Source organism: Temnothorax americanus, unplaced genomic scaffold, assembly GCF_048541705.1.
Source record: "Temnothorax americanus isolate GAGA-0224 unplaced genomic scaffold, ASM4854170v1 Scaffold6, whole genome shotgun sequence".
Lineage (NCBI taxonomy): Eukaryota > Metazoa > Arthropoda > Insecta > Hymenoptera > Formicidae > Temnothorax > Temnothorax americanus.
The window spans coordinates 6,439,230-6,466,899 of NW_027509751.1; the positions used below are offsets into that span (position 1 = coordinate 6,439,230).

Sequence of the window (27,670 nt, forward strand, 5' to 3'; positions counted from 1 at the left end):
TACATTTCTTTTCTTTATATTAATTATTTAATATAGAAATAAATTTTATTCGATAAAATTAAATTAATAAAGATAAATTGAATGTGTTAGAAATTAAATTTCTGTTTGCGTATGTATAGAGTCTATATAGACTGCAGTAGTGATTAAATCGACTTACGTAAGTCGCGTTTTAAATCGAAGGGGAAGAAAATTGCAATTTATATTCCTAAACTGTACGCGCGATAATAATCATTTACGTAATGTTTTTAATTAAAATAATGTTCACATTTATTTGCATGCGATTGCTGTAGAAATGTAGGAACTGACACGCGTTTATTCATATGAATGTCTTATTCTGATTCATGAATTGCAAGAAGCTTTCCCTTGACACGCTCATCGTACACGAGCTCTTATCCCATATTTAGAAGACGATGATTACACAAGGGCAATACAATATAGCGATAATTGTCTATTTATTATTATTATCGTTATAATAGAGATTATAACGAGTTCTCTTCCTTCAACTAAGAACTTGAATCAAGATCCCATTGTAGTCTCTACATCATAATTTATATATACATATATATACACAAGATTATATGTACGACTTTATTAAGTTAAATCGAACTATCGAGATGTGAGCCTGGAATTCCTCGCTCTTTGATTTTTATGTCTCTATTTGTTTGCACTGCTTTTTTTTCATTTTTCTTGGCTTCTCAACATCGCCAGAGATAGGCAGCGGATAATACTAATTCAGCGTTACGCTCTTAGCGATCTTTGTTTCAAGAGAAACGCAGCTGTCGTATACTATCGATCGTCGCTATGACATTAATTAAGGGAGCAACACGAAAATAAATATCGACGATTTCTCTTCGTGTCTCGCGCACCAGCGATCGTGAGTTTCCGCTTCAGAAACAAAGTACGTTTGCGCGCGTAAAGATATCTGGCATGACTCCATCTCAGAAATCCTTGATACGTCGAGATCGAAAAATAAATAATAAAGAGTCGAGACGCGATCGCATGCTGCGTCCTCGTATTTCCGATCGATGCTTATCACTTTCTTTAATACGTGCCGACTGCCGACAATATCTTCCAATTATACGTTTGCATTTCAGAATATCACGACCTGTGCGTGTTAACTTTGTTCCGCTCTCCGATTTTCATATGAAGAGGATAATCAAGAACGTGTCTTTTCTACATAGTGACTGCGGCAAAAATGTTGCACGGCGAGATCTCTACTATACACGTATAGGCACATAGTAGCAGAAATCTCGACTCGACATTGAGAATCGCGAGACGGGTATTTCTATGTCACGCTCGCAACAGATGCAGATTGCAAATCGCAATCCTGAAGGAGGAAGGAGAATAGTATTTTTTTTCTTCTTTTTAACTACGTCCTATCTGAATGCGTACAATTTTCTACGTTCATAAATTTAATTGTCTGAAAGCAATCGGGTAACACATTTTCGTACCGCGACGAATTATAAGCTCGTAACGTAACGTATATGCAGCTGCAACTGCTACCAAGACCAGAATATTATGCGAGAACGAGATGCACGAAAGTGATCTCCGGATGACTTAGCGCAAAATAAATTATCGGCGCCGGGATATATTTTACGAGTGTATTTAGTGGATCGGCCGCACGTTGGCTGCTCCACAGATTTACGTTTGCGTCCGGTACTTGAGTTCTCGCTGCGAATTTTGTGCACCGCTATGTATTAGAAGGTACACCGGTAAATACAATTATTCCGCGTGGCTAAAAAGCATTCTTAAATTATTAATTAAATTATTAAACGCTAGTCGTTCGACCTATTACTTCAGAAAATGCGCACAATCCTTGACACTTGACACTATAACATATGGGAAGAGACTATAGCGAAAGCTTAGGCTGTCATGTTTTATCTCTGATCATTTTTATATTGTACATTAAAAATGTGTTCTCGCATCACACACATTATTCAAAACAGGAAGATAATAGACTCGTAGGTGTAACCAATTTCTCTTTCATTGTGTCACATAGTCGCTTAATTGTTTCATGCTACGCTAATTCAAACACAATCTACAATTAACAATATAGCGTGTCGGCTTTGTCGTTGAAGGAACTGCAGATTTCTATTGCGAATATATTAACGATAACGATAAATTACCATCGCAACCACGTGTACCACCGCACCAACCGATGAACCACGCACCGCCGAACAGATTTACGGACGTGAATTTTTGTTATACGAAATAAGACGACGACAACGATGACGAAAATTCGTTCCCGCACGACCGATCGCAAATCACCGGCGCAAAGTGAATTATCATTCCCGTGTTCGCGCGACTTTAACGACGACGAGCTCGCGTTTAACGTGACGCACTTTATTATCGTGGCTGTCGCGAGCGCGCTTATTACTCGCGAACGTTTGAAAAAAAATCCGTCCTATATATAGATAGTCCTGAAAATTATAGGTTCCTAAGAGAATGTCGATCGATTTACAAAATGCAGTTACACTGTGCGAGATCGCGCGCGATAAACGAAAGAGAGACGTTCACCCCGGGCACTTGGGTTACAATTCCACAACGCGCGAATATCGCGGAATGGCGTGACGTGGAATTTATGATATCCGTTCCGGTAAATGCTGATCATTCACCGAAACAATCATATTCCATATGCCGCGCGCGGTTTGAAAAATTGCTCGCATTATGCATCACGCGGCGGTATTTTCGTTCGGCGCGATAATTACTTTGTAAATACATATAATAGATGCTTCTGCGTCCTTTCTTATCGTCGGTCCGCGACAGGTTTGTTACAGATCCGTATAAATAGCGCTCGTATCGCGGCTACGTTTTATCGACGTATTTGCGTCGCTTTTCCGTAAGCCGCGGTTCTCGTAAAATCGCTCGTGCGCCGCGCTTTACGAGCGTTTTCAATCGTGTCTTTACGGAGCGTCGTTAATGACTTCCTTCCGTCCGTGATTAACATAATTCTCCGCATCGCGTTATTCGTATCAACATGAGAGCATGTGCCGCCAGCAACGCGAGTGCAGGTGCATGCGCGAAAGAAGGAAAACACGATTAATATATGCGCCTTCGAGATTCGCTCTTTCCTTTGCTTCAACCATTAAACACGACCGTTTATTAATCGGCACAGATAAACGGCGGTCTGCTAGATCGTAGATATTATCTGACGTGATTTAATTAATTAATGTGATTTACTAATATCCGATTATTCTTATTATCCTTCTCCCGCTTAAATATCTTATTAAATATGACCTTTTTTTCTATGTGTAGAGGCCAGCGTAGTCGGCTATTAAATAATTTTCTATCTAATGATCGCTATTTCCGTTTATCTATCCTCAGAGTACCCTGCGATAATAGCTCAATTAACATTTGACATTTTTCCCGAAGGGAGGACAACGTCAATGAGACACATATATGAATAATACATGGAGGGACAAGTCGCGCGGCATCGAGATTTGCCCTGCCCACATCTCTTATTGTAGACTTTTACTTGTTGTCTATTGATCACATCGACGTATCGATTAGTCTTCATTTCGCGGTAACGACGTAAATGTAACAAAGCAGCATTTTCTGAAGCGATCGGAAGTGCGTTCCGCGTGCGGATCCGATTCTCGGAATTCGCGTTTTACATCGCTCCGCATCCCCCTTCGCCGGTCGGAAATACGCTATAACTCTACCCGCTATAAGGCGCGTTGGCTAGAACATCGGAACACCGGAATAAAGCGTATTGCGTACATCGCGTTCCCTAGGAAGGGATACTATAGGAAGACGTAGATCTGAAGCGCGCCGAGCTCCAACTAATATGGTGGAAATTACTGTTCGCCTCATAAATCGACGCGGTCCGCAATTTGCATCAGCGAGGCGCATCGTGAAATCCCATTATTTCTCACGACATTAATATACGACGCATTAAAGTCCATTTCTTCAGGCCGTATCGTTCTGACTTGCCGAGGATAGCCAGAACATTCAAGAATTCACTCCTTATCGAGGCCTAAGCTTCTTGAAGACTCCATAAATTGTGCCCGTCTAATTAGATTTGACCAATCTTTGTAAAATCAACACTTTTCTTTCAAAATATTGATAGAATTGATGACGGAGTTTTTTAAAAAAATTCTAAAATTTCTCTGGCACAGATTCTCAACTTAATTAATTTAATTAGGAAATAAGGCTCTATACACGGAGTGTCTATTTCATATTTTTGTTATACGGAAACTGGTTATGGTTTTTTTATTTTGATCAAAATCAGAACATTTAAATAGGTATTATCTTTTTCTTATATTAACTTTGTTTTGCGTTAAAGGTGATAACATCAAATATTTATGGAAGTGTCGGCTAATGGTCCTTTAGAGTTATGATAAAAAGGGCGGTAGCGCGTAGCTATCATTTTCTTATTCATTTTAATTTTTTGCTTTACATCAAATAATAAAACCCATCAACACATATTTAATATAATATATATGCCCGCAATATTAAAATTTTGCTGACGCGTATCATGAAAAATATTTTATTTATATATTCTATATAATATATATATATGTGTGTATATATACAACATTGAAGTGCCGTGTTGCCCGAAATACAGTCATTAACACAAATTGGATGTAATTGCGCATCTCGCAGCCGATAAAATACGCACGTAGCCGCTTATAAATCGATCTTATCACGTTCACTCTTCGCGCATGATACACGCAGCGTCGCTTGTTTTCTGATAAACTTAATTTCGTGTTATAAATAATTCCATGCTAATAATAAATGAGAGTAAATTATAATTCTTTTATGTTAACTTTATTTCGATCGTATCAGTGCGGCGAGTTGAACTTTGTATTCTTTTTGCTGAAACAGCTCGCGTGAAAGACTTTAGATTGAATATCGCAGCAAAATCGCGATGAAATCGCGATTAGACTTACTTTTTGGAGAAGACATCGATATATCGTATCTATCAGAGAATGGGCCTGTCTCTCTTGACTTTTTCGATTCCTCTCGATTCTCTGCGTTCGTGCGTCGCGAACGATCCCGACGAATAGGTAGCCCGGTTCCCTTGGGCTCTATTACTTATGCAGTCTACGTTACCCAGCTTGCAACGTCGCTTGCACGACCGCTTGCTTACCTTTCGTAACGTGTACTTTATTCTTTCCAGATGTGCTCGCACCGATAGCTACTGGCGATCCGCTCGTTTAACAGCGTAACAGCGAACAGCAGCGGGAGCTAGAGCGCGGTGAACGCGTGGAGAAAGGGTAGAAGCAAAAGAAAGGATTAGGAATGGCCGTCGAAGAAGGGAATGCATAGGAATGGAACGCGACGAAAATACGCCTGCCTTCCACGAGGGTGCTGTAAGAAAAGTGAGCCATATAATATGTACTTTTCGTCAAAATATTATCCCGCATAAAATTTGCTCGACAATCTCTTAAATCACACTGAACCAATACATCTTTGATCGAATCCGCGCTCTCGACGTAATTTATTTACTTGTTTATCAATCTATATTAATAGCGATGCGACGCGAGGATAAAAGGAAAAAGGAAAGGGCGGCTGGAATAGATTTGCGTAAACGTAAATGAAGCGCGTCGTGGCGACACGTCTTCCGATGAATATGTATAAGAAAGGACGAGATTTTAAGGGTCCTTATATCCAGCCCATGATCAATCGTCGATCACGGGAGCCTGTCCTAAATGCCGGTTTCGATAACGTTTTATTGATTCCATCCCTCTTCTTTTCGTGCAACCTGCGCGAGGCGCCGAAATATCAGCATGTCGGCTCGATTGCCATAATTTGGGTCCTGAATTTCGTTGATAATGGTTGCGTTGGATTACCGCCCTGTTTCCTGCTTCTTTTTAAAGAACGTTAAGATTCTCTAGGGCAGCTCGACAGGGTTTCTTCAGCGTCCTCTAGTTCGCTCGTGGCGGACTAGCTGACCGTCACAGCCTATAACAACTTACGTTTTTCTCTGCCCATATATATTCGGGATAAGATGTAATCGGATAAGATATACTCGGATTATCCGTACGGAGAAAATTTTATATTAAATTTTACTATGCTGTCGCACCAACTGCGGACCATCAAGACGCCCAAGTTTAAATGCTATAGTCTTATAGTAAAATTACTATGTTCATAGCATTTAGTGCTACGATCATAGCATTATTATAGCATTGAATGCTATGATCGTAGCATTAAATGCTATGGACATAGTAATTTTACTATAAGACTATAGCATTTAAACTTGGGCGTCTTGATGGTCCGCAGTTGGTGTGGCAGCATAGTAAAATTTAATATAAAATTTTCTCCGTGCGCCTAAAAATTAACAAACGGATATTTTGGATCGGATGTTCTTTAATCGGGAATTCTGGAATCGGATGTCTTTGGTCGGATATAATTTCGATCTGATCGGCTTTCTTTTCCGATCGAAAAGATCGGAAATGTCCGTCTGTTAATTTTTGCACGGTTTATCCGATTATTTCGATCGGATTCGAATTTAATGACGAAGATTGAGAAGTCACGGCCGGAGATGACGGCCGAACGGCGAATTTCGTGCTAGGGAAAACTTTCGGATTGATCCAAGGTTGAAACGCGTAATGTATTAAGTCAAGATCGGACTGTATACGCGATTCGTATATACCGTGATTACCCAAGCGGCATAATCGCTCGGTTGTTCGAGAATTTATGCGCTTCGCGCGAGAATCCGAGGATTGCGCGCTTGTTTCTCTTCCCGAAATACAACGCGAGAAGCGCGCGCATTGCAGCTGCGACCGCTTTGCGAAAGCTCGCGAGCGAACACGCTCGCGCGAATAAAAGTATAACGAGGGGGAGGGAGATTCCATCGTCCGTCATCTCGAGTAAATCGTCGCGATGCGAGCAGCGCTCTCGCCGCACCACCCATTTCTCTCCATCCCGAAAATATATATCGCGTGTCAAAATAGCGACGGGGCTCGGGTAATGTACGTGCGCGTTGTCGCGCGCGGCACCCTTCGCTGTGATTAATCATCGTTAAGAGACCGCGAACAACGAGGGCACTCGCGACGTGGCGATGTTCACGAATCGTAAACGAAATTGAGCAAAAATTCCAGACATCAACGATTCTTGCTGCCTTCGATCCTATCGCGGCCTGTACCTACAATAGGTACATCACGTTTCCGAGATATGCGGAACGATGTAGATAAAATGAATTGTTCCGCTTTGGGACAGTGCTGTATACTAATACGAGGTGCGCGAAGTATGCGGAACGATGTTATAGATAGAAGGAATGAATCCGCTTTGGGACAGCATTTATATTATATAGCGTTGTAATCGGCCCCATTTCATTATAATTAAAAAGCAATTTTTATTTTAATGAAATTTTATATTCAGGTGAGTAACACATTATTTCGGACGCTCGCGGAGCATCATAAGTCACTCTTAGATTGCGCAGGTATAGGACTAAAACTACGTCGCCGTGAAGCCCGCTATCGTGATAGAACTGTTTACGTCCGGCCATATAGTTAATAAAGAGACTTATCGGCATTTCTCTCTCTCTCTCTCTCTCTCTCTCTCTCTCTCTCTCTCTCTCTCTCTCTCTCTCTTCAAGTCGAGAGATAAATTGAATGATAGAACGTCTCTCTGGTTCTTTTGTTATCTAACTGCATTAGGTACTGCTATAAATATATTACATTTGGGGTTCTTGACAACCTCCGAGGATCCTGTCGCAACGCTCGAGTGGAAAGGAGGACGTTTTATCACGAAGAAGACCAATAATCGCTGCTCATAAATAACGCGACGGCTACTTTCGTCCCATTGCAGTACGAATTGCAACTTTGAAGTCGCATCTCTTTCATTGATTTCTTTTTTTTTTATACACACCATTGATTCTTGTCCTGCGAGCGACATCTCGTTCGAATGCGACGCTTGAAAATGATCCCGATACACGGCATCCCCATGGGCTTTCGCTTTCAGGTCTCCCGCGGTTCTCATCGTAAAAAGTTATATTTAATCTCGCGCTACCGGGGCCCGTCGAGGTTTTACGATTCCCTGCGGCCATTCGATTTGGCGCTTTACGAGCGTTCGGCGGTCGGCACGGTGAATCCGCCGCCTTGCGGCTGCAGGCTTCTCCCGCGTATCTCGACATAACAGACACCACACAGATATATCTGTGTCCTCGCATAGAACGCGAACGATCCCTCTTTCTAATCGCTGCTCCTGCTAAGTCTGCACGCATAGCCACGAAGAATCGCCTCGTTATCGCGAAACATTGGCGAAGACCGAAACAAATCCCATCATAGATGCGGAATAAACCGGTTTTAGGCGCGTGTCAACGATACACTCGCCTCTAAATTCCCGCGATGCACCTTCGTCGTATTATCTCCGATAGGGAGACTTCGTTCCCTTTTCAAACTGTCGCGTCGTCGTCGGAGAAGCGATCGGGATTTCGGTTACCTATGGGAGATACGTTTGCGATAGTGTCGATGGAAGCGACGCTTAAAACGATTAATCAGCTGACGCTGATTCATAAACTGATCCTCTGAAGAAAAAGATGTACCATCTATCGCGATAAATTTATGATATTTGATCAAATCGAAAGGCCGCATGTGTTAAATTTACTATAAGATACATCCATCTGCTTTATATGTGTGCGGTTCATGATTTCTGGTTTTCGCCGGCGTCAGAACGGACGCCCAACCTTTCGAATACTAGTTTCAGTCTCCGTCCATTTTTCTAATAAGTTTCCTTTTTGGCCATTTTCGCGGCCGCCTCTTATTATCATGTGTTTTATATATAATAATTAAGAGACGCGTCTCTTCTCCCTCGTGCGATCGTAAAAACGCTTCCCGCCGTGGCGGCGCGCGGCGCGGTTGCTTTAAAAGGACCGCGCCGTGATTCGTAACACGTTGCGAGTTGCGACCGTACGTAATACGCACCGCAGCCATCACCGGATGCGATCGGTCCCACTACCGGAAGCGATGTGCCTTTCTACCGCTTGTGCGCGCGTGTTCGGCGTGCGTTATTTGGCAACGATAGAACGATGAAATCTTTCTGCCAATTCTTACCTGGCTTATTTATAACGTCCCGAATACGCGATATCAATTAAAAATTATCACATTTAATTGCGACATATATTTTTTAATGGATCTTATTCGCTCTAATAATCTCGCTTCTCGTAGACGCGATATTTAATATATTTAATTTTGGTATTTCGAAAATATACGATTCAAGCGGCCGTGAACAATTATGGATCGACGAATGTGCGATCTCACGGGCGAACAGGCACTTGTTTATTTCACCGAGAAATGACGTCAAAAAGCGTCGCGTGACGCGCGTGGTGCGGCGAGAGAACGCAAGCGACACGTGCGAGGAAACGGACCAAATTCAGCGATGTAATAATTTTCCCGACGAGATCGTCAGTGTCGCGATACGGCGCAATAATTGTACGATAATTTAAGCAGGATTTTTTTTCGAGAATTAATTTTGCGCGATGATCTTGTCGCGCGAGCGATCTGCGCGTGTCTGTGAATTTGGCATATTATTTTTCAGCAGATCAAAAATAAAAGGTCAGTTCTTGTCGCATGCAGTCGAGTTCTATAGTTCCTGATACTTTTTAGTAATAGTTCTGTTGATTTTGACAAAAAAAAGTCCATTGAAAAAATTATCTGCTAGTTTTCCGAAATCTCGGAATTCCGGTTTATCTGAAATATTTTTCGAATAATTCTAAGCATACTGAAGCATTTCCTACAGAGTTCCCGACACCAGCAATGTTGTATAATTTTTTTTATAAATTAATACCGCCCGAAAGCCGAGTATTTAGAGGGAATAGGGTGATATTCTGTACGAAATGTCGCAGTTCCGGTTTATCTAAAATACTTTTCGAATAGTTCTGAACGTACTAAAGCATTTTCTAAAGAGTTCCCGACACTGGCAATGTTGTATGATTGTTAAAAAAATTTGACCGCTCGGCTTTCGAGCGGTATTAATTTATAAAAAAATCATACAACATTGCTAGTGTCGGGAACTCTTTAGAAAGTGCTTCAGTATATATATGCTCAGAATTATTCGAAAAATATTTTAAATGAACCGAAACTCCGAGATTTTAGAAAACTTGCTTTTTTCGATCAGCTGTTTTTTGGGTAAAATCACCAGAACTATTATTAAAAAGTATCAGAAACTATAGAACTCGACTGCATGCGACAAGAACTCTTTTTTATTTTTGATCTGCTAGGAAATGATCTGCTACGGGAAGTTAGCAGATCATTTTTTCGATCGACTGTTTTTTGGGTAAAATCACCAGAGCTATTACTAAAAAGTATCAGGAACTATAGAACTCGACTGCATGCGACAAGAACTCCCTTTTATTTTTGATCTGCTGGAAAATGATACGCCAACTTCACAGACATATAATCTGCAGAGTTCAAAAGCCTCGAACTCCTGACGTAAAGACGACGTTAGCTTTTAATTTTGACTTGGTACGTTACATATTTTTGTCTTCAAATAAAAATTCGATTGCGGTCTCACCATGCAACGCATATAAAGATATATGCAGCGAAGAGACTTACCGGGCCGGCGATGCGACGTTTACGCGCTTCTCGCTTGATGCACGCCACGTCCGCGGCTTCCCCGTCGCCGTCATTAACATCCGCGATGCATCCTGCTGAGCTCGCTATAGGCGAGGCGCGTAACTGTTCTCCTTTCGCGGGTACCGGGGGCTGCGGGCAAGAAAAATACTGTTATTTGTTCGCCATTGGACGGCCGGTGACGAACATCGGCGGACTTGGCCGGTCGACGTGTACGGCATAAATAGCGCGCTCGTGACAACGCCGGTTAATTAGCCCGACACCTGTAATTAACCCATCGAGCTTGATCGCGGGCGGTCCGATTGGCGGAGGCGCAGGTTTTATCGAAGCTTGCAAAGACAGGATTATCTTGCGTGAAAATTATTTTGGCATTTGCCGCAATTAAATGACAATTAAGGTGTCAAAATGGACTTTCGACCATTAATTTTAAGTATTGTTCAATTTTTTATTCGCGGGCAGTCGATTCTGTGTAAAAATTAACGTAACGCATTCGGATACCCGGTAGTGATCAATGAAATACTCGCCTAACTATAATGCCCGCGGATTACGCGGGAGTGCCCACAATGGCTGCATTATAGTTATTGCCGTAAGAGTACGGATGCTGATGACAGCATTACCGTGATTGCCAGTTAACATAATGACCGTCGCTGACCAGTGCGTCTACCCGTAACACGTATACGTACGAGCTTTCTGGACACGAGGTGGACGACCCTTGACCTCGTACAGGCTAGATACGAGCTAGATATTTCCTGAAAAGGAGAAACAATTGGCAATCGACGCGGTACCGAACGCGACTTGACTCGATCGCATTGTAGAGGGAATAGAATAATGCTCGTGCTTAGTTCTGCGCTCTTGTTTGCTCTCGTCGTTGCGTTCGGCTCGAAAGAAGAATTATCGTCGGTGGTATTATGGTTTATATTTTATTTTCTGATATTACGTTATGATATTTTTTAGCTTTTGGATGCGTATCTTAGTTTTTGCAATTTTTAGTATCACGTTCTCACGCTTATATTCTATACTAAAAATGTTCCCGCGACATATAAACTATCCAAAGGAAGCATTATTTACTAGAAAAGTTATAAAGTTACGCTGCTAATAATTATAATGTAATCACCGTCTATTAATGTATGATGGCCAATCGATAAGGAACACCGATAACAGAACGTATAATTATTGCTCCGCATCGGGTTGCGTCGATGGTGCATAAATTACACGTTTTCACGGTTCGACGTGACCTCGAGCGGCTCATCTGTCTGTCTCGTAATGTCTCCGTGCAAAAATTATCCTTCAGTCTTTACCGCCAGCTCTTCGAAAGGAGGTTAATATGGATATATCTCCCGTGACGTAACCAGCATTAACGAGCGAAACGGTTCCATGCTCGGTCACGGCAGTAGATATTCGCAAATTGGACGATGAGGCCCGCGCGCACTCGAGATAAATAAATATGCACCATGGGGGGGGGCGGATTGTGTGATGCGGGTATCGTAGAAATCAGACGTAGTCATCTCTCGAAACTCGCACGAGCCTTTACAATTTTTTCCAACGTTCCCCTCGGTCGTTCGACCGAAAGAGGCACTCGTCAAAATCGATCGCGACAGCCTCGCGAAGTGAAAACTCGAACGAGAACTGGGCTTTACTGTGCCGCTATCAAGTGCCCGATTATTTATCGATTAGTATGAAATTATTTGCTGACAGATATTTAAGTAGTATCTTTATTCGTCACGATATCCGGTTTGCGAGCCGGTTATGTAGGATTTTATTTTTCGGAACGAGTTTGTTCGCCGGTGGCCTCGAATCGGTGTCGCGATCGCAGACCGAGCTTTTTCCGGCCTGATGGCAGATACTCGTTTACATCTCGCCTGTCGGCAGTGTACACGTGGTCACTGTTTCGCGCGTGCCACGGCTAAACGCGCTGTCACGGCTGAGTCCGTCACTCCGGGCCGGAGGGCTTGATCGAGTGGGGCTCGGGCTCGATCTTCCTTCAATTGGAAAATAGATCAATAAGATCGAAGTGCCGCGTATATCACGGGTGTATTGATCTGGGATCACCGAGTTCTACTTTGTCATACCTAACGTCAATTTAATCATTTACATGCGGACCAGAATGGATACCCTGACGACACTAATAAAAAGTAATTACAAGATCGCAACTTTTGAGAAAAGTTATTTTTATAATAACAGTTTGTTAGTTATCGTTTTATTAGTTATCAGTAGAAACATAATATTTAAAAAACTAGTTATTAAGTATCTAATAAACTAGTACAGATTGAAATTACATTTTTGAGACATGCTAAAATAATAGATCAGAAAACTGAATTGTAATTGAAAACGTCTGAAAATGTTGCGATATTTTTCATTGGTATACTATCCACGCATGGAACACTCATTCTGCGTATCTTGGGATACGACGAAATAATTGTTCGACACGTTATAATCTCGTGACACGCTAACGATAACGGTTCTCGCGCGCTCCTCGTCGTAATAGACTCCGTAAAATGCAGACTCCACTTTTTGCGTATATCCGTGGCACGCTGCTTTCTTAGCGTGCTCCCCAGTAACAAATTCGACTTCCCTCCCTTTTCTCAACCCTTCTTTTTTCTCACGCGAGAACGAGGTACAGCAGCGCGCGCGGCGTGCTCCAAAAATACACCGCGCCGGAATATGAAACCAGAAGTAACCAGTGGCAAGGGCCAGCCCCGGCATCTGGCACGACCGACAAAATATAATAACATAGCGCGCGTGCACACCGCGTACACGCGCACGCACTCGCGCGCACTCACGCACGTATATATGCACGCACGATAAGCCGCTCCTGGATAATCTCGAGGATCGCGCGTGCGATCGGTGGGCTTGGTCTACATCCTTCTCGACGTGTTAACAATTTGTTTTAAAATGTCCACGATGTCCCTGAAAAAATTCCCGATCTTCGTCCTAATGACAAATTACACGTTGTTAGTTGTTTTTTTTTCATTTTCTTTATAATTTACTCTTCTCTAGAAATTCGATTAGCTTTTCATTATCAAGATATTTATTCTCCGAAATTAAGGTCGGATTCCGCGACTAACTTATATACAGCGTCGAAATGTAAACGAGTGCTGTCTATTCTGGACGCGAACGAATCCGTACGTTCCGCGAGTCGATTCGACGTGCTCGTCTGGCGTGCACGCTTCCGGGATGTTGCCGAAGGATATCGCCTTCCATCCCAGCACTTTTTTATCTTCCTCGTACACGCGACACCTACGGGGACGAGCTTCCGGATGAAAGCGTGATCGCGTTTCTGCATTGAGCCCGAGCTAAGAAGATCCGGATAGCCATGACGATATGATCCTATAGTTCAAAATAGACGACAGCTTAACGTGTCACAATCACATTATTCATTTCTGCTGGTTTAGAATTAGCAATAAAACGAGAGAAAAAGTTTAAGGAAGCGGACTCCTTCGACATTTCTTGACATATCTAATTTATGGCATGCGAGCTACATTCCTTTATATAATTTATATACACTCCGGCGTGTGTACGGTCAATATTAATCACATCAAGCAACTAATGCTATATACTGGGCTCGCACGAAGGCTGACGTCGAGCTGAAAATAATAAAACACGATGAACGATTCGGTCCGAGAGTAGCGCAAAAGTAGCTGCGGTCGGCTCGTAAAATCTCGTTTCCTTGACGGTATTATGCCGCTAATTGCTAGGAAATCCGGGAAGCCGCTTGCACAGGTAAGCCCGGCAAAAGGCCGCTCGAGCGAAAGCGAGCAACGAGACTAGAAAACATCTACGATGACCAATTCGCTGGCATACACGTCGGTCATACCCCATTGTTGTACGACTATTCACATCTCAGAAACCGCGAAGAAACGGAAGGAGTTAGCTGTAAATCAATCCCCGCGGCCGTTAACGCGAATTCCACGATTTTAATTAGCAAAACGAAATGCGTGTTACGTTTATAGGTATACTTCTACTTGCGTTTTCGCTGAAGAATACCAGAAAACAGTCTCAAGACAAGTGATATAATTTATTAGATGGACTTTCAGGATCAATTCGACAATTTTCAAAACGTACCATATTTGCAATCACAAATGTTCTAGACTCTCGACTTCAAATTCGCTCGTCGCGCGATGGCGTGACTTGAAGCTGTATACAACTGCAGCCTAGCGCGTAGCCGTAGCCGCGTCTTCGCGCTCGAGCGATCAAGCGGATCAGCGTTACGATGGATCAACGAAGTGCTATCGATCATTCATGAATCCTCGAGTAGCCGTGATCGTCTAGTGGTTAGGACCCTACGTTGTGGCCGTAGTAACCCAGGTTCGAATCCTGGTCACGGCAATGCCTCGGATGTATTTCGCAAACGGGGAGGATTTCTTTTTGTTATTCTTTTCGGGAATAGAAGGCTACCTTAAAGCGTGAATATTTGTCGGGTAGCTCATTTAGAATTTTATAGGTCAGGAAAGTGGTCTATGATTTATTTTTATAACATATATCGCACCCTGTGTAGAAAAATACTATCACAATTCAAAAAATTGCTATTTTGAGTTAAGCTTATAAAAAGTATCCCTAAAATGTTACTTACGTGCTGTAATAGTGGCATAAGTTTATATGTGAAATTTACTGCACGGGGCAGAAGTGTCGTTATTCTTTTAAACCGGTTATGTTGAGGTCGCTGGATGAATAGTGTCGTAAGTGAATTGACAAGTGAATCACACCAGACCTCTTCAAGAAACAATATAAGTTTTATTGTAACAGAATATCGTATAATTGTAATTGTTAGTTATCTCACAACTCAAAAAAATTGAATCAAATTAGTTTTTTCTCTCTCTTGAAAATTGCGAATTTTTGAGTTGTGACCATATTCTTCTAGGGATGCGATATATTTGGCTGATAATTATATTCGAATAATTTGAGGCTTATAAATGCATCCATTTTTCACGTAATTGATTGTCTATGAAAGCGTGTACGAGGTGAGAAATTTCTCAATTCAATCTAAAGAAAACGTATATAGGTACACAGTAAAAAATCGTGCGTCCAAATGCTAAGATTTTCTTGTGTTACCAAGATTTGACTATTATTGCAATGTAAAATTAACATACAACAGCTATGTTATTATTTTCGTAACATTTTCATGCGTTATATTAATGTCAACGTGATAAACTGATAACTTAACACTTTATGCATGTCATTTAGAAATTGAATATTTTATTTTGAGTTCTTTTAACATAATTATTTCAAAAAATCAACACGCCTTAAAGTTATTTTAACATAAACAAAAGTTAAAGTAAATCTTCTCTCAAATAATCGTAAACTTTGACATACAAAATAATCAAATTTACTACAATCAAATGTTCAAAACAACATTTCTCTTAAGTTGAAATAACTATCGTTTATTCAAATATGTTATATCGACATTTTTTACAAGTTATTTTTACATTATACTTAAAGTTAAAAGAACAAATATAAATGTAAAATATAGTGTCAATAAATTAACATTCTTTCTAATTTGTCAACAAGTAACACACGACGAATGAGTTATTTTAACTCGAAATTTAGAGTGAACTTTCTGGGACATTTGAAAAATGTTACGATTAACATTTTATTTTTTACTGTGTATATATACATAGAGATAGTCTACACGTTTCGGATAACGCATGTTGTCGTAGGTCGTGCAGCGTGTGATAAATCAGTTATGTTCAATATTTGCTTTTCACAAGGTAGCTAGTCTTTCGAGGTCTTGTAGGTTATCAGTTGTTCCATTGCGTCCCTGTCGAAAGGAAAGTGACTGATCGTTTCGAGCGTGTCGCAGATAATCCGTGACAGTAAGTTCATTAAACTTTCTCGCTTGTCTGATAGTGTCGTAAGCTGTTTCATATCTTTTTTCATATATGGCTTTTTTCTCGCCAAAGGATTATCTGCACACATGTCGCAGATTTCTTTAAAATTTTACCGACAAGTGTAAAAATGCATTTAATTTTTGCGCAATTAATTATGATATAATATAAACATATTGTACCAAGAATGTCTGTTCGAGTTTTCGTTGTTCATTTCAACTTTCAAATTCGCGCCACCGACCGAATATTCTTCAGTCTATTCAAATATTATATGTTTCTGTCCGAAACATCGCATTGTGCGCCACGAGAAAAGAAGATCGAACGGACTTTTTGGCCGTCGACTCCTTCGTCGTGTATACGTGCATATATAATACGGGCATTAAGGTGTGTTTCTTGGCAGGACTCCATCGTCTTGGTTCACGCGCTGCTAATATACATTATTATTTCGTAGAATTCGATTTTCAGTCTTGTCGCGCCGCTACCCGGCCGTGCCAAGATATTCTTACTGTCTTTTTCATACTTTGTCGCGATCGAAATCCCCACCGATGGCATAGAAGGTTGTAAACCGGTCGCCGATGTATGCGATTTTAATTTAGAACTTATTTTCGAGTTACTTATCTGTCATACGAGATGGAGATATTTTTTCGAAGGACTTACCTATCTGTTGGCCAATCTAATATGTTGAAACTTGTTAAAGTAACTAAAATTTATTACATTTCTAGCAGTCTTTTCACTCACTTTATGTAAATGTAATTACTTGCACAAGACTAAATTTTATGTCAAGCTGACAGGTCTGGCTGATGAAATTACAAAAGCGTAAAATGCTAGTTATAGTTATCGAAACATAAATAAGCCGATTGCGCACATAACGATGCGTGCTCGAATGTAAATCGAGGTAGACGCGAGACGGGGCCGACTTCCAACATTGTATCTCCTATAATTATGTTAACGTTTCCTACGTCGTGCGTGCATGAGCTTGGTGATCTAATTATAAAATTGACGAGGGGTTGCGGAGGAGAAGGTGATTCGACGAGGGCTCGAATTTATTGGCTCGTGTCTACTAAATCGTCAGATCGCTTTAATAACCGCGAAAACACGTTTGATTATTTTTTGTCAGTGTCTATGATCAGTAAATATGTCTAGATCGTAGTTTATCATATCTCTCTCGGCACCTGAAAGTTGTGAAAAGGTCTCGACGTCGATATCTCAGAAAAAATCGATATCATATGTCAGATATTCTAGAATCTATATAGATGAACAAACTTATCTGACGAATTTAGGGTTTGCTGTTTGAAACGCTCTGCTCAGGAAAATTATTATAGTAACAAAATCTCTTTTTACGTAACAAGAAGTCACAATGAAGATAGTGGCACGTGAATTGTGATATCAGAAAACATACGCGCAATTTGTTACAGCTTTAAGAAGCATATGTAAACCAGCGTATACGAGACGATAAGCCGAGGTTGTAATTACGCGACGCGTTTCGAGATAATGTTCGCTGAGAGGAGTGAACAGATAGCAACGCCATTCACGCGTTGCCTTCAGTGCGACTTCTTTCCTCTTTTAATCATCGTGGAAAATGAAGACAAGTATGCTTAAGCTTGACTTAAGCTTCGATTTAATTTAATTTATTTATTGGTTTTTCCTGGCTATTAAATTATCGCAGTGAGCCGGATCTCGAGGTCGCCTCATCTTTCGCAATGCGAAGTCATTCACGTAGGATCTTAAACATAAATTCTCAGATCAAGCTTGAACTCTTTATTCGCGATCCGTGCTACTACACTGAAAAATTCTCGTTAAAACGTTCTCAATTATCATGAACATCGAGAGGTTTAATATTCAAACGATTCCTTTGAGTGAAATTTCGGCTAACCGAAAAGAAAAAAGATAAATGCGACACTTTCTGATTAGACAAAAGATTTATGGTTCCTTATGGAATGTTGAAAGGAAGGTATATTATGCGCATAATGAACAAGTGTAACGGAGCTATTATAATTATTTTACAATGCAGCTCTTTCATAATTTATGGCTCTACGTAAATGATTGATTCCTCCGACTTGGAGCTAACATTTTTCCTCGGAAATATTCTCGTTTATCACTCGCGTGGATCGAAATTTAAGGACTGCAGGTCCGTAGTAAATTCACCGGTGAGAGAAACGTCTGTCAGCGAGACAAATATCCGTCGCATAAATATTACTTTTTGTCACGAGAGCGGGAAAGGATTCACCATAACGCGTTGCGCCGCGTCGGCGGTTTCCTTTTCGAACCTCCCCTCTCGTTTTTTTTTTTTTTTATATTTTCCGAGTCTAGAAGCAGCGCACGAGGGGTTCCGCGTGCCCCGCGTGCACGAGGGGTTCGCTCCGTAGAATCTGGAAGAACCGGATGCATCCGCAGGGATGCATAAAGATTCATTTCTTCCTAGTCGTTAAACAGACAAGTTCCGACGATTCCTGCAGCAATAAACCGAGAGCAAGTAATCGAGCACAGATCGAGCATAAATCGAAATAGAAATGGTAACGAAAGAATTATTAAAAGTTATTAAAATCATTAATATGAATTCTGCTTTGATAATTTAATCTCATTCTCGTGTTCTCTCACGTATCGTTACGTAATGAAAACTAGCGCGACTTTTGTACACGAGAATTTTCCTCGAGCGAGAAGCGCGAAACTTCTTCGCGAGCGTAATTATTCCATCATGAATCAACGACGGCGCATGCCAGAACGACGATGCCGGTCATTATCGCGCTAGTTAAAATGTAAACTACATGCAGCAGGTCGTTATAGGGATTCGAGCAGCGGTTCTCATTATTAGACAACAGCAAAGTTGGTTAGGATCGCGCGTTAATGGGAACGATGCATCGCGGCTTTTATCAATTTTTCGCGATTCGAGAGCTAAATTATCTATAGTAAAATTGCTATAGAACAAAATCATTTTGTGGCGTCCCATTATCGGTATCGCTAAACCATCATCGATAATGATAATCGTTCAGGGAACTGCCGGATCGAGAATCTTATTTTTAAAGGGAAAAATTCTGCCCCGCGAGTATATCAGACGCTCCCGAAATAAAAGAAGTGTAAACGTAGTGAAATTATCGATCAGCATCACGCTTAATTAAATCGTTCGACTTAATGACGTCAACGAGCGAAAGAGCCAGCTCGTTAGCGGATCAATTCTAGCGGTCGTTAGAGAGCAGTCGAACAAGCGGCCGATTTAAATGCTGTGGTCAAAACATTTCGACGGATTCGATTCACCGCTGATTATTATCTCAGGGCCAGTATCCTTCGCGGTAATCGTCGACTGCCTCGACCACGACTGTGTATAATATTCGTCGTTCCGATTTTATCTGAATATTTCACGAAGAAGAAGAAGAAGAAGAAGGATATATATATAAGTAATCAGTTTTTGTCGTACCTTTTTATATATATTTGTTAATAATCCTCGAGCGCGTTATTCGAGGCATAAAAAAGAATTCTGACTTTAATCGAAATGCACAGTCTTTTAATTCAGAAAACAAACTCGTATCTTCTGTAAAAAGGATTAATTAATGTAGGCGCCAGAAGCAACTCGAACTTGTTTATGAATCTTTACACATATCCGATTAATTTTATCTGCAAAGATAAATGTAAATAAGTCGCAACAAGTATCAATAATGGTTAAATTTAAGGCGATGTGTCGGTATATTTTGATACGATGAGGTCGTTGTAACAAGGAAACGTAAACAAGACTGCGATATTTACGACGATTCAGAATTCCACTTTGAGAATCTTACAAGACGACGAGTAGGCGGGAACACGTCCATTAATGAATTTCGTCCTTTTTCACTGTACGCGGCGTACATAAATAATACGGCCGCATGCGGACCATCACTCTCGATAAAACGAAAGTGAGATCCAACGGGATTTTGCACGACGGTCACCCGAGAGCAGATTCATTCACTCGACTCTCTTCCCTGTTCTTCTGCGTCTGTTTTTGCCCCGAATTCATGTTGTCCATGTAAAAATATCTTGTATATTGTTTACGTCCACAAGAACGGATTCGCGACCCTTCTGTGTAACTATTTGGAATGAAAAGCGTCACTGGACGCTTTAATAAAAATGTCAAAAGGCGTCAATAATCTTTAAATTATTTTATATAATCAAGCTACAATATCATAGAAAAATACAAGATTTAAATAATAATATAAAATCCAAACACGTGTGTTTCCGGAAGCGTATATCGAATCATATTTGCGCATTTTAATTTAACTCTAATGCAGCGAATCGTCTTCGTTACGCAGCAATGAGCTTCAATTGCAGTGTTCAATTAATAAAATGCAATTAAATATAGTGCAGCTGTAAGAAGGTTTCGACAATGAGACGGGGATGGCTGTAGAAATAGAAAACAATTGCCTAATATAATTAAAAGGTTATTCCTGACGCGGTTGACACGATCAAAAGTCACGCGAGATCTTCGATCTCCTCGATTCTCCATTGTTCAAAATCGTCTTGCACGTCGAAATGACTTCTTTCCGGATCGATGTCGTCCTCGACGTCGTTAGCGGGAATCAAACGAACCACGAAGTTGTTTCTCCAGTAGCGTCTCCATCGATGGCCGTGCAATCTGTAACGTGAAAAGGATATATTATATCGGTTTACAATTATACGATTTTCACTGATCTCCGCGACCACGCGGATATATTACTCTTCAACTACTTTTTGTGAACTTATAATTTCGAGACACGGTGGCTGGTAGTTCTCCAAATGTTTTAGAATTACATAATCGCGCCTGTGTAATATCTTAATTAACTCATTTTCCATTAACGACCGTTTTTATCCGCGAACGAGCGCGAGCTGATTTAACGGCTTACCTCCCTAACGTAATTATCCATCGCCAATAAGCTATCAGCGTCAATAGGCAGGTTGGTAGCATGGCGACTATCATCCAGGGTATCTCGTAAAAGCCGTTTCGCAGCAACATTTTCAAGGCCAAGGCGCACACGTAACAGGAAAACGCAGCTACGGGCGTGGTCATCACCAAATACCCGATATCGAGTAGCATCTCCTCGTGAAAGAGAACGTATTAAGTAGAAGTAATTAATAGCAATTAAAAGGATAATTACGTGGAGAACGACGTTCAGGCGATATCCTATTAAATGTTTGTATCAACGTGTAAGATAATTTCAATTTTACACGACACCATGTCGTTACTGGCGATAATATTCCGTGTAGACTCAATACTTTATAGCTATAGCATCCCTACCAACGGTTTAAAAGTGTTTAATGCAATGTATTTTGTACGGTAATGAAAGCGTATACCATTCAAGAATTTAATTAAAGACGCTTTCAGCCTGACGCTTCGGATGGAATGAAATGAAAGCGGAAGGAAAAACATATAATGATCTCTCTTTCTCTTTTTCTCTCTCTTACCTGTCGAGTGGCTATTACGGTGCGGAACCATATTACGACGCTTCGAAAGAGGCTGTAACGCCTTACCCTCCTGATCGCATATTTGTAGCCGCAGAGCTCGCATCTCACGCGACCGGACTCGGTTAGCCATCTCTCGAGACACTCAGCGTGCACCAGGGCCACCGTACCCCGGCATCTGTCGCGCCATTAAACGCTATATAAGGAAGGAGACAGCTACCTCCTCTTAACTAAACTTAGTCCCTTATCGCGCGATTTCTGTATCATCCGCGATAATCCGCCGATTTACATGTCTGCTCGCGCTCCATTTGGAGAGGTATTCCTATAACACCCTTCTCGTTTCGATCGCGATTTTTTTCTCACGATGAATGTTAATTCCCAGGCATGACTTGAACTTAATTAGACACATTTAACACATCGCCGACTTGAAAAGATTAATGACCAATCTTTTTTCGAATAGAAAGTAATGAAAATCATATGATTTGAAGTAGGAGATATATAAACGCTCATTAATTTCATTCGGAATGAATCTTGGCTTTCTCGAACGGGCTGAGAGCTTACTTGCAAGCCGAGATCAAAGGACCGAGATAAACGAAGTTCGACGGTGTTGATGTCTGATCGTCCTGACTTTCAGAGTCACATGACTGATGGTTTTCCGCGATCGGAGCATGTCCGCCGCCCATGTGACAGATTCTACAAATATCGCCGGAGCCAACACACGCGTCTGAAATTATTTTATCCAGATATATCTCATGCCACATTTACTTTCAGAATCGTTTTACAGACATCTTAACGACTACTAGTCATTATAACGTTCCAATATGACATAATTATTTTTTCTAATATGAAACACAGGGATACAGATTTTATTTAAGATGTGTACCATCCTTATCTTGTGATTCCGTATCGGCACATTTCTCGTCATTTCCCTCTGTTTCCGGATCAGCTTTTGCGTTATCCAATATTCGGCTCGTTTTGGGCACTGCCTGAATTTCTTCCTTAACGGAACTTTCCGGACTTACTTGCGCGACGGATTTATCGCGTTCACTTGCCGCTAATAAATGTGCAACATGTGTCATATTATATATGTACCTTTAATAAATTTTTAATTATGCATGTAATGTATTTTTTGAAAATAACATTGAAAATTTTGAGAAATCATAATCTTGCGCATAAAATTTTCTTTATTGACTGAATATAATTTAAATTATGTGTATTAAACTAACATATTGATCTTGTGCAAAATAAGTTTGTCTGACAAAAAAAATTAATGTTAACCTATTTCATTCGTACTTTCGCTGTCATTTTTAGGCTCTGCGTTCTCGACGTGTGACATCAAAGGTGCTTTGCGCGCATTTTGGTGTACGCGCTTCCGGGACAAATCTAAAATTTTTCCTTCAGGATTTTTCAGCAACCCGCCGCGATCGGCAGATGCGCTCGTTTGTGTCGCGTTCCGTAGTCACGTTATTAGTCATATGATGTGATCGATCTTTTTTTTTAAACAATCGATTACTTAGCTCAGAAGTTCTTATCTGTTACATCGAAAATGTATAAAAACTAGATACTTTACAACGAACCATTGCGAATTAAATTTAATTAAATTCAACTTTGTGTCAATCGAGCAGCGCGCGAGTTTCTCTAAAGCCAAAATCAACAACGTTTTCTCATTTTACCTTGCTGCAAGTTTATAAGTCGCCGCAATTAAGCACGGTACGCGGAAGACATGCGGCAATGACGGGTGTGATGTTCAAGATGATACGAAATTTCATGCTGTCCAGCTCCACTGAAAACAACCGCGGGAAGACAAGGCATTTGCGTTGTTATCAGCTGTTCTTATCGTCTCGCGCTCCTCACGACCGCACCGAGACGGCTTATCTCAACGCATGCCACTCACACATGCTGGGATTAAGCATTCTCGGACACGTCGCGCATCTTCATTTTTCACGTTAATTAATTTTTTCGATGCTCGTGCGATAGTTGAGCAGCACAGAATGATCTCGGCTCTAATAGGAGACCCCATCAGGCAATTAAACTCTTGCATGTAACGACGTAGCAAATCGACGTGATTCGTTTCGATAAAATCTCTCGACCATCAGCGGTAGCACCGGTTTGTTTCTTTGGTGCGTTATATGCCTCGACAGGAAATTAGGCTACTAATTGCATACCGGCCAATAGCGCAGCGTTAAATTAGAAATTGCGGATTCATCTAGTTTCTTTAGACGTGGTGGCCGCGAAATTGTAGTATCATGACGGCGTTAACTCGTCCTACAGTCATTTTAATTGATATACACCATATGATGAACATCAATTATATCGAGATTGTATTATATTGAAATCAATTTAACATTCATGAAATCTCGAAGCACGTGGAAGGATCGTTAAGATTTAAAGTCGATGGTAAAGCCCTTCTTCGCGTTCGCTGGAAATTTTCTCGACGTTGTTAATCGAGGAGCCGCCGGAAATGCGTTTATCCGATCGCGGTATTATCCACGGGAAGCCCGATCAGTCAACAACCATCGTCGCGCGCCACGAAACCGATCCCGTGTTTTTGGCATCGGACACGTTTCTCGTGGGCGGAGATTTCGACGCCACCGTGTCCTATAGCTGCCTCCGGTCCGAGAGTGGACCGCCGGATTATTCTTTTAATGCTTCCGCGATCTCGCGCGGGATATTTCGGAATCGGTTTCCGGCACCGCGCGAAACATAAGTCCGGCCTGTATGTGGGTACGAGACTTGGATACGAGGACTCGGAGGGCTATTATTAGCGGCGAGTCTCGGCCACTTTTCGGAAACGCGCGCCTACGGATATCCGTTGACCTGGCGAATTAGGAGAGCGGAGAGGTCTCGTGCGCTATAGACCTGGCAAGCTCTCGCAAAAAAAATCTCTGGCGAGGAAACGAGAGCAAGCATCTTCTCATATCGAAAGCTCGAGAAAGTGAATAATTTATCTTAAATATATCTCTATCGAGAAATAATTTTACCACCGCCATAAATATCGAGAAACGAATAAGTATATACGATACTTATATTAAAAATGACAAGTTATTTAATATTTTGTAAGTAAATATAGAAAAATTAAAGTAAATTTTCTCTTTAACGACGATAAATCTTCCTCTTTTAATGACTGCTTTATTATCAAGATTTATAATTTAGCCGAGTTTTACCCTAAGAGTGTTGCACGTTAAGCAGGCTGATTAGAAAATCAAACGAATCGATTGAATTGGACGCGGTATTTCGCCTCGAGGAAGTCGAAAACGTCGGTGACGAGACAGCGGTCGGCAGGTGCCGAGTCTACCCTGTTTTATTTCTCTGTTGCTCTCGTTTGCCTCTCTCTTTGTTTCTCTCTCTCTCTCTCCAATCGTCGCTCGATCGCTTCATTTCTCTCACGCTCGTACACGCTCGAAGGAAATGTCAAGTCGGCGCGGCGGGGCCATTTCCATGGCTGCTATTTCTGCCAGGTGGCCGATACCCGAGTCTAACCGACCGTCCGTCCGCCATTTTCCTACTCGACGTTTTTGGTTCAAGATTAATTAAATGCGTCTGGAAATAGTTACGATGGTCGGCAGCCGCGAACGGGGCGCGGGCGAGGGGGTCCCACCAGTGGTGGACTCCACGCACGGTTGGATATCCGCAGCGCGCGATGTTAATCTTCACGCGCACCTCTCCTGCCAGGAGCAACGAGAGCAAACAGTATACTTAAGTCGCGATTGAGACCTTGTGAGAAATCTCTGCGCAAATTTTTATTCTAACATATTACCACGGTGCTTTGTTCCCATTTATCATTTGCGTTTGCAAATTAGAATCTAATTGTATAAAAATACGATGTTGAATTTTGAAAACTTATGATAGAATTATCACCGATGAGACAGATAAAAGAGGCTAAAACTGTAAAAATTTTAGATATGTCGAATAAGCAAGGTCTATCCTTATACATGTCCCGATTTGATTATCATTTTAGATATTGATTTAGTAATAATATCAACGTTCTCTTCGCCATACACATTTCGAGGTCGCAACAGCGGCTTGAGGGTAAGCGAGTGTCGCAAAATGAAAGTGACCAGGTCTTCTAGATGAGTCGAGGATGAACCAAGGCTCTGCGACGCTGGGTCACGTTCAAACTGAATGGACCTGGAGACTCATTCATAATCGATACACTTGCGTGATTCCAACCTGGCCGACGACGGTGCCAACGAAGATTCATTGAGCTGATGCGAGATATTCCAGAAACCTTCACCTCCCGAACGAGATATTAAGTCGTTTTTACAGGTCAGGCTTTGCGTCTCGTTGTGTACGGACCCCCTCTTGTATTTTCCACGAGGAAAACAGAACCGATGTATATATCCTTCTTGTCGCACATATTATATACTGAATTGTTCGAAAATCCTCGTGTGCATTTTTATAAGTCTTCAAGCTCGAAGTCTATCGAGCACGAACGTTAGACATCGATGATATTTACGAATGCAGAAGCGGCGTCTCAACGTCGCACGTGTTTCGAAGGGAGGAGCGGTTAGGGCCCACAAACCAGCTAAAGATAGCAGCCGAAGGGGTCATTTCGCGATTCCTTCTCTTTCTCTCTTTTCTTCTTTCCCCCTCCCGATCTTCTTCGCTTTCTCGCCCTCTTCTTTCAAGATCGCAATTTATAGAAGCACTCGGCACCTGTCACCTTTCCCGCGGCTCACCGAGGACGCGCGCATTCTGCCTCCATCTCGGCACCGGCCACAGGAATAGCCGACGGACCTCGTCGTGCCCGGTGAAAAAACACCGAAGAAGCAGAAAGAAGAATACTTTGAAACATTTCGCCGCATCGCGCGTTTCAAAACAACGCGCGTTTAAAGCGACGGAATGTCTTCAAGAGAAACTGGAGAAAGAAGCGTCACATCTTCCATCAATCATATTGTTTTGCGGAAGTACGAGAAAGAGAGAGTGAGGAGGGAGGAGAGAGAGAGAGAGAGAGAAAAAGAGAGAGAAAGAGAGATTTTCCACGAGATTTCAAGAATAAGACACAAGGGTTTCTTTTTCGTAATTATTTCTCTTAATTCAAAAAGTTGCCTATACTTAAGCGCGACTTTAAGGAGGTCCTAAGCTAGAAAAATGTGTTTATACTGTTTATAGTTCTCCGTATAGATATGAATATTGACATTTTGTTATATTGCGTTACGCTATACGACGCGTGCGACGCTAGTTCCTGATTACACGATAACACTCGTTAGTACACGGAACAGCGAGCGCGACGTTAACAGGAAGCGCACATCCGCGTGACCCGCAACGGGCGCCGTACCCTTTAAGTATTAACGGCGGCGCTCGCCCTACGTGATCCTCCTGCTTACAACGCGATTCCGCGCTGTCAGTCGCGCGATCTTTCGTCCTATAATTTACCACGCTTAGGTTAACACGTCGGCAACGATCGGAGACGCCCGTCGAAGGGAGCGGAGACCGCCCGCCGAGGCTCGAGCTATAAAATAGATATATAGAATGTCGGAATTATCGAATTTACAAGTGGACCGTAAATCAATTCGAAAATGATCCCGCCGTTAAGTTAACAAGATAAGAAGTTTGATTTCGACCATTTGAATCGTAAAAAAGGTGACGTATCTCCCTATCTGTTAAGCGCCGCGTTAACGAAATTTATCGTTTCCTTGTGCGTGCCGCTATACGGCACGCAATCTTGGATGGCAGCGTGTCGATCGCAGTTGGGAACCGTCTTGAATTATTCGCGAGCTTGGCGACAACGTCTGGGACAAATGCCACCCTCGCGCCGTTTACGCGTCGAAAGCAAACACAGACGGCAAAAAGGCGATCTCGCTCGTAAAGGGCGACACGGGTTTACCATCGTCACGTTGAAATGCCGTCGTTACAAAACGAACAACATTTGCGACGCTGACCGTGCCGCACTTACGTAAGCCGCTGGCTTGGGACGTTTGCTTTAGA

The 27,670-nt window shown here is 41.7% G+C and overlaps 2 protein-coding genes and 1 non-coding gene across 5 annotated transcripts in view; 2 read left to right on the forward strand and 1 right to left on the reverse strand.

Moving 5' to 3' along the window:
- The window catches only part of LOC143905262 (colorectal mutant cancer protein), a 130,028-nt gene that overhangs the window by 28,139 nt on the left and 74,219 nt on the right, over positions 1 to 27,670 (forward strand). Inside the window, exon 2 of the mRNA XM_077420558.1 lies at positions 5,123 to 5,324. The gene's annotated coding sequence lies outside the window, so the exon portion shown is untranslated. The remainder of the gene's footprint in view (positions 1 to 5,122; positions 5,325 to 27,670) is intronic.
- Trnah-gug (transfer RNA histidin (anticodon GUG)) lies at positions 14,772 to 14,843 on the forward strand. The gene has a single exon. It is a non-coding gene; the product is annotated as a tRNA-His (tRNA).
- LOC143905178 (E3 ubiquitin-protein ligase MARCHF3) lies at positions 20,481 to 26,691 on the reverse strand. Of its 3 annotated transcripts, none has more exons than XM_077420385.1 (5): positions 23,416 to 26,691; positions 22,304 to 22,796; positions 21,746 to 21,920; positions 21,187 to 21,380; positions 20,481 to 20,939 (listed from the first exon to the last, which is right to left on the reverse strand). In XM_077420385.1, exons 2-5 carry the CDS (start codon positions 22,501 to 22,503, stop codon positions 20,777 to 20,779), a joined length of 732 nt encoding a protein of 243 aa, XP_077276511.1. In that variant the 5' UTR covers positions 22,504 to 22,796; positions 23,416 to 26,691; the 3' UTR covers positions 20,481 to 20,776. The 3 variants fall into 3 exon arrangements, with proteins under 3 accessions (XP_077276511.1, XP_077276510.1, XP_077276509.1); XM_077420384.1 differs by having other exon boundaries at positions 21,187 to 21,377; positions 22,304 to 22,466; positions 22,626 to 26,691; XM_077420383.1 differs by having other exon boundaries at positions 22,304 to 22,466; positions 22,626 to 26,691.

Bases quoted from the DNA above. Each gene is read 5' to 3' on its own strand.
- LOC143905178 (XM_077420383.1), bottom strand. From the start codon at position 22,821: ATGACACATGTTGCACATTTATTAGCGGCAAGTGAACGCGATAAATCC. The intron at 21,381-21,745 runs GTAAGAGAGAGA...CTCTTTCACGAG, and splicing joins CCGTAATAGCCACTCGACAG to GAGATGCTACTCGATATCGG. The intron at 20,940-21,186 runs GTAAGCCGTTAA...TTCACGTTACAG, and splicing joins TGGATAATTACGTTAGGGAG to ATTGCACGGCCATCGATGGA.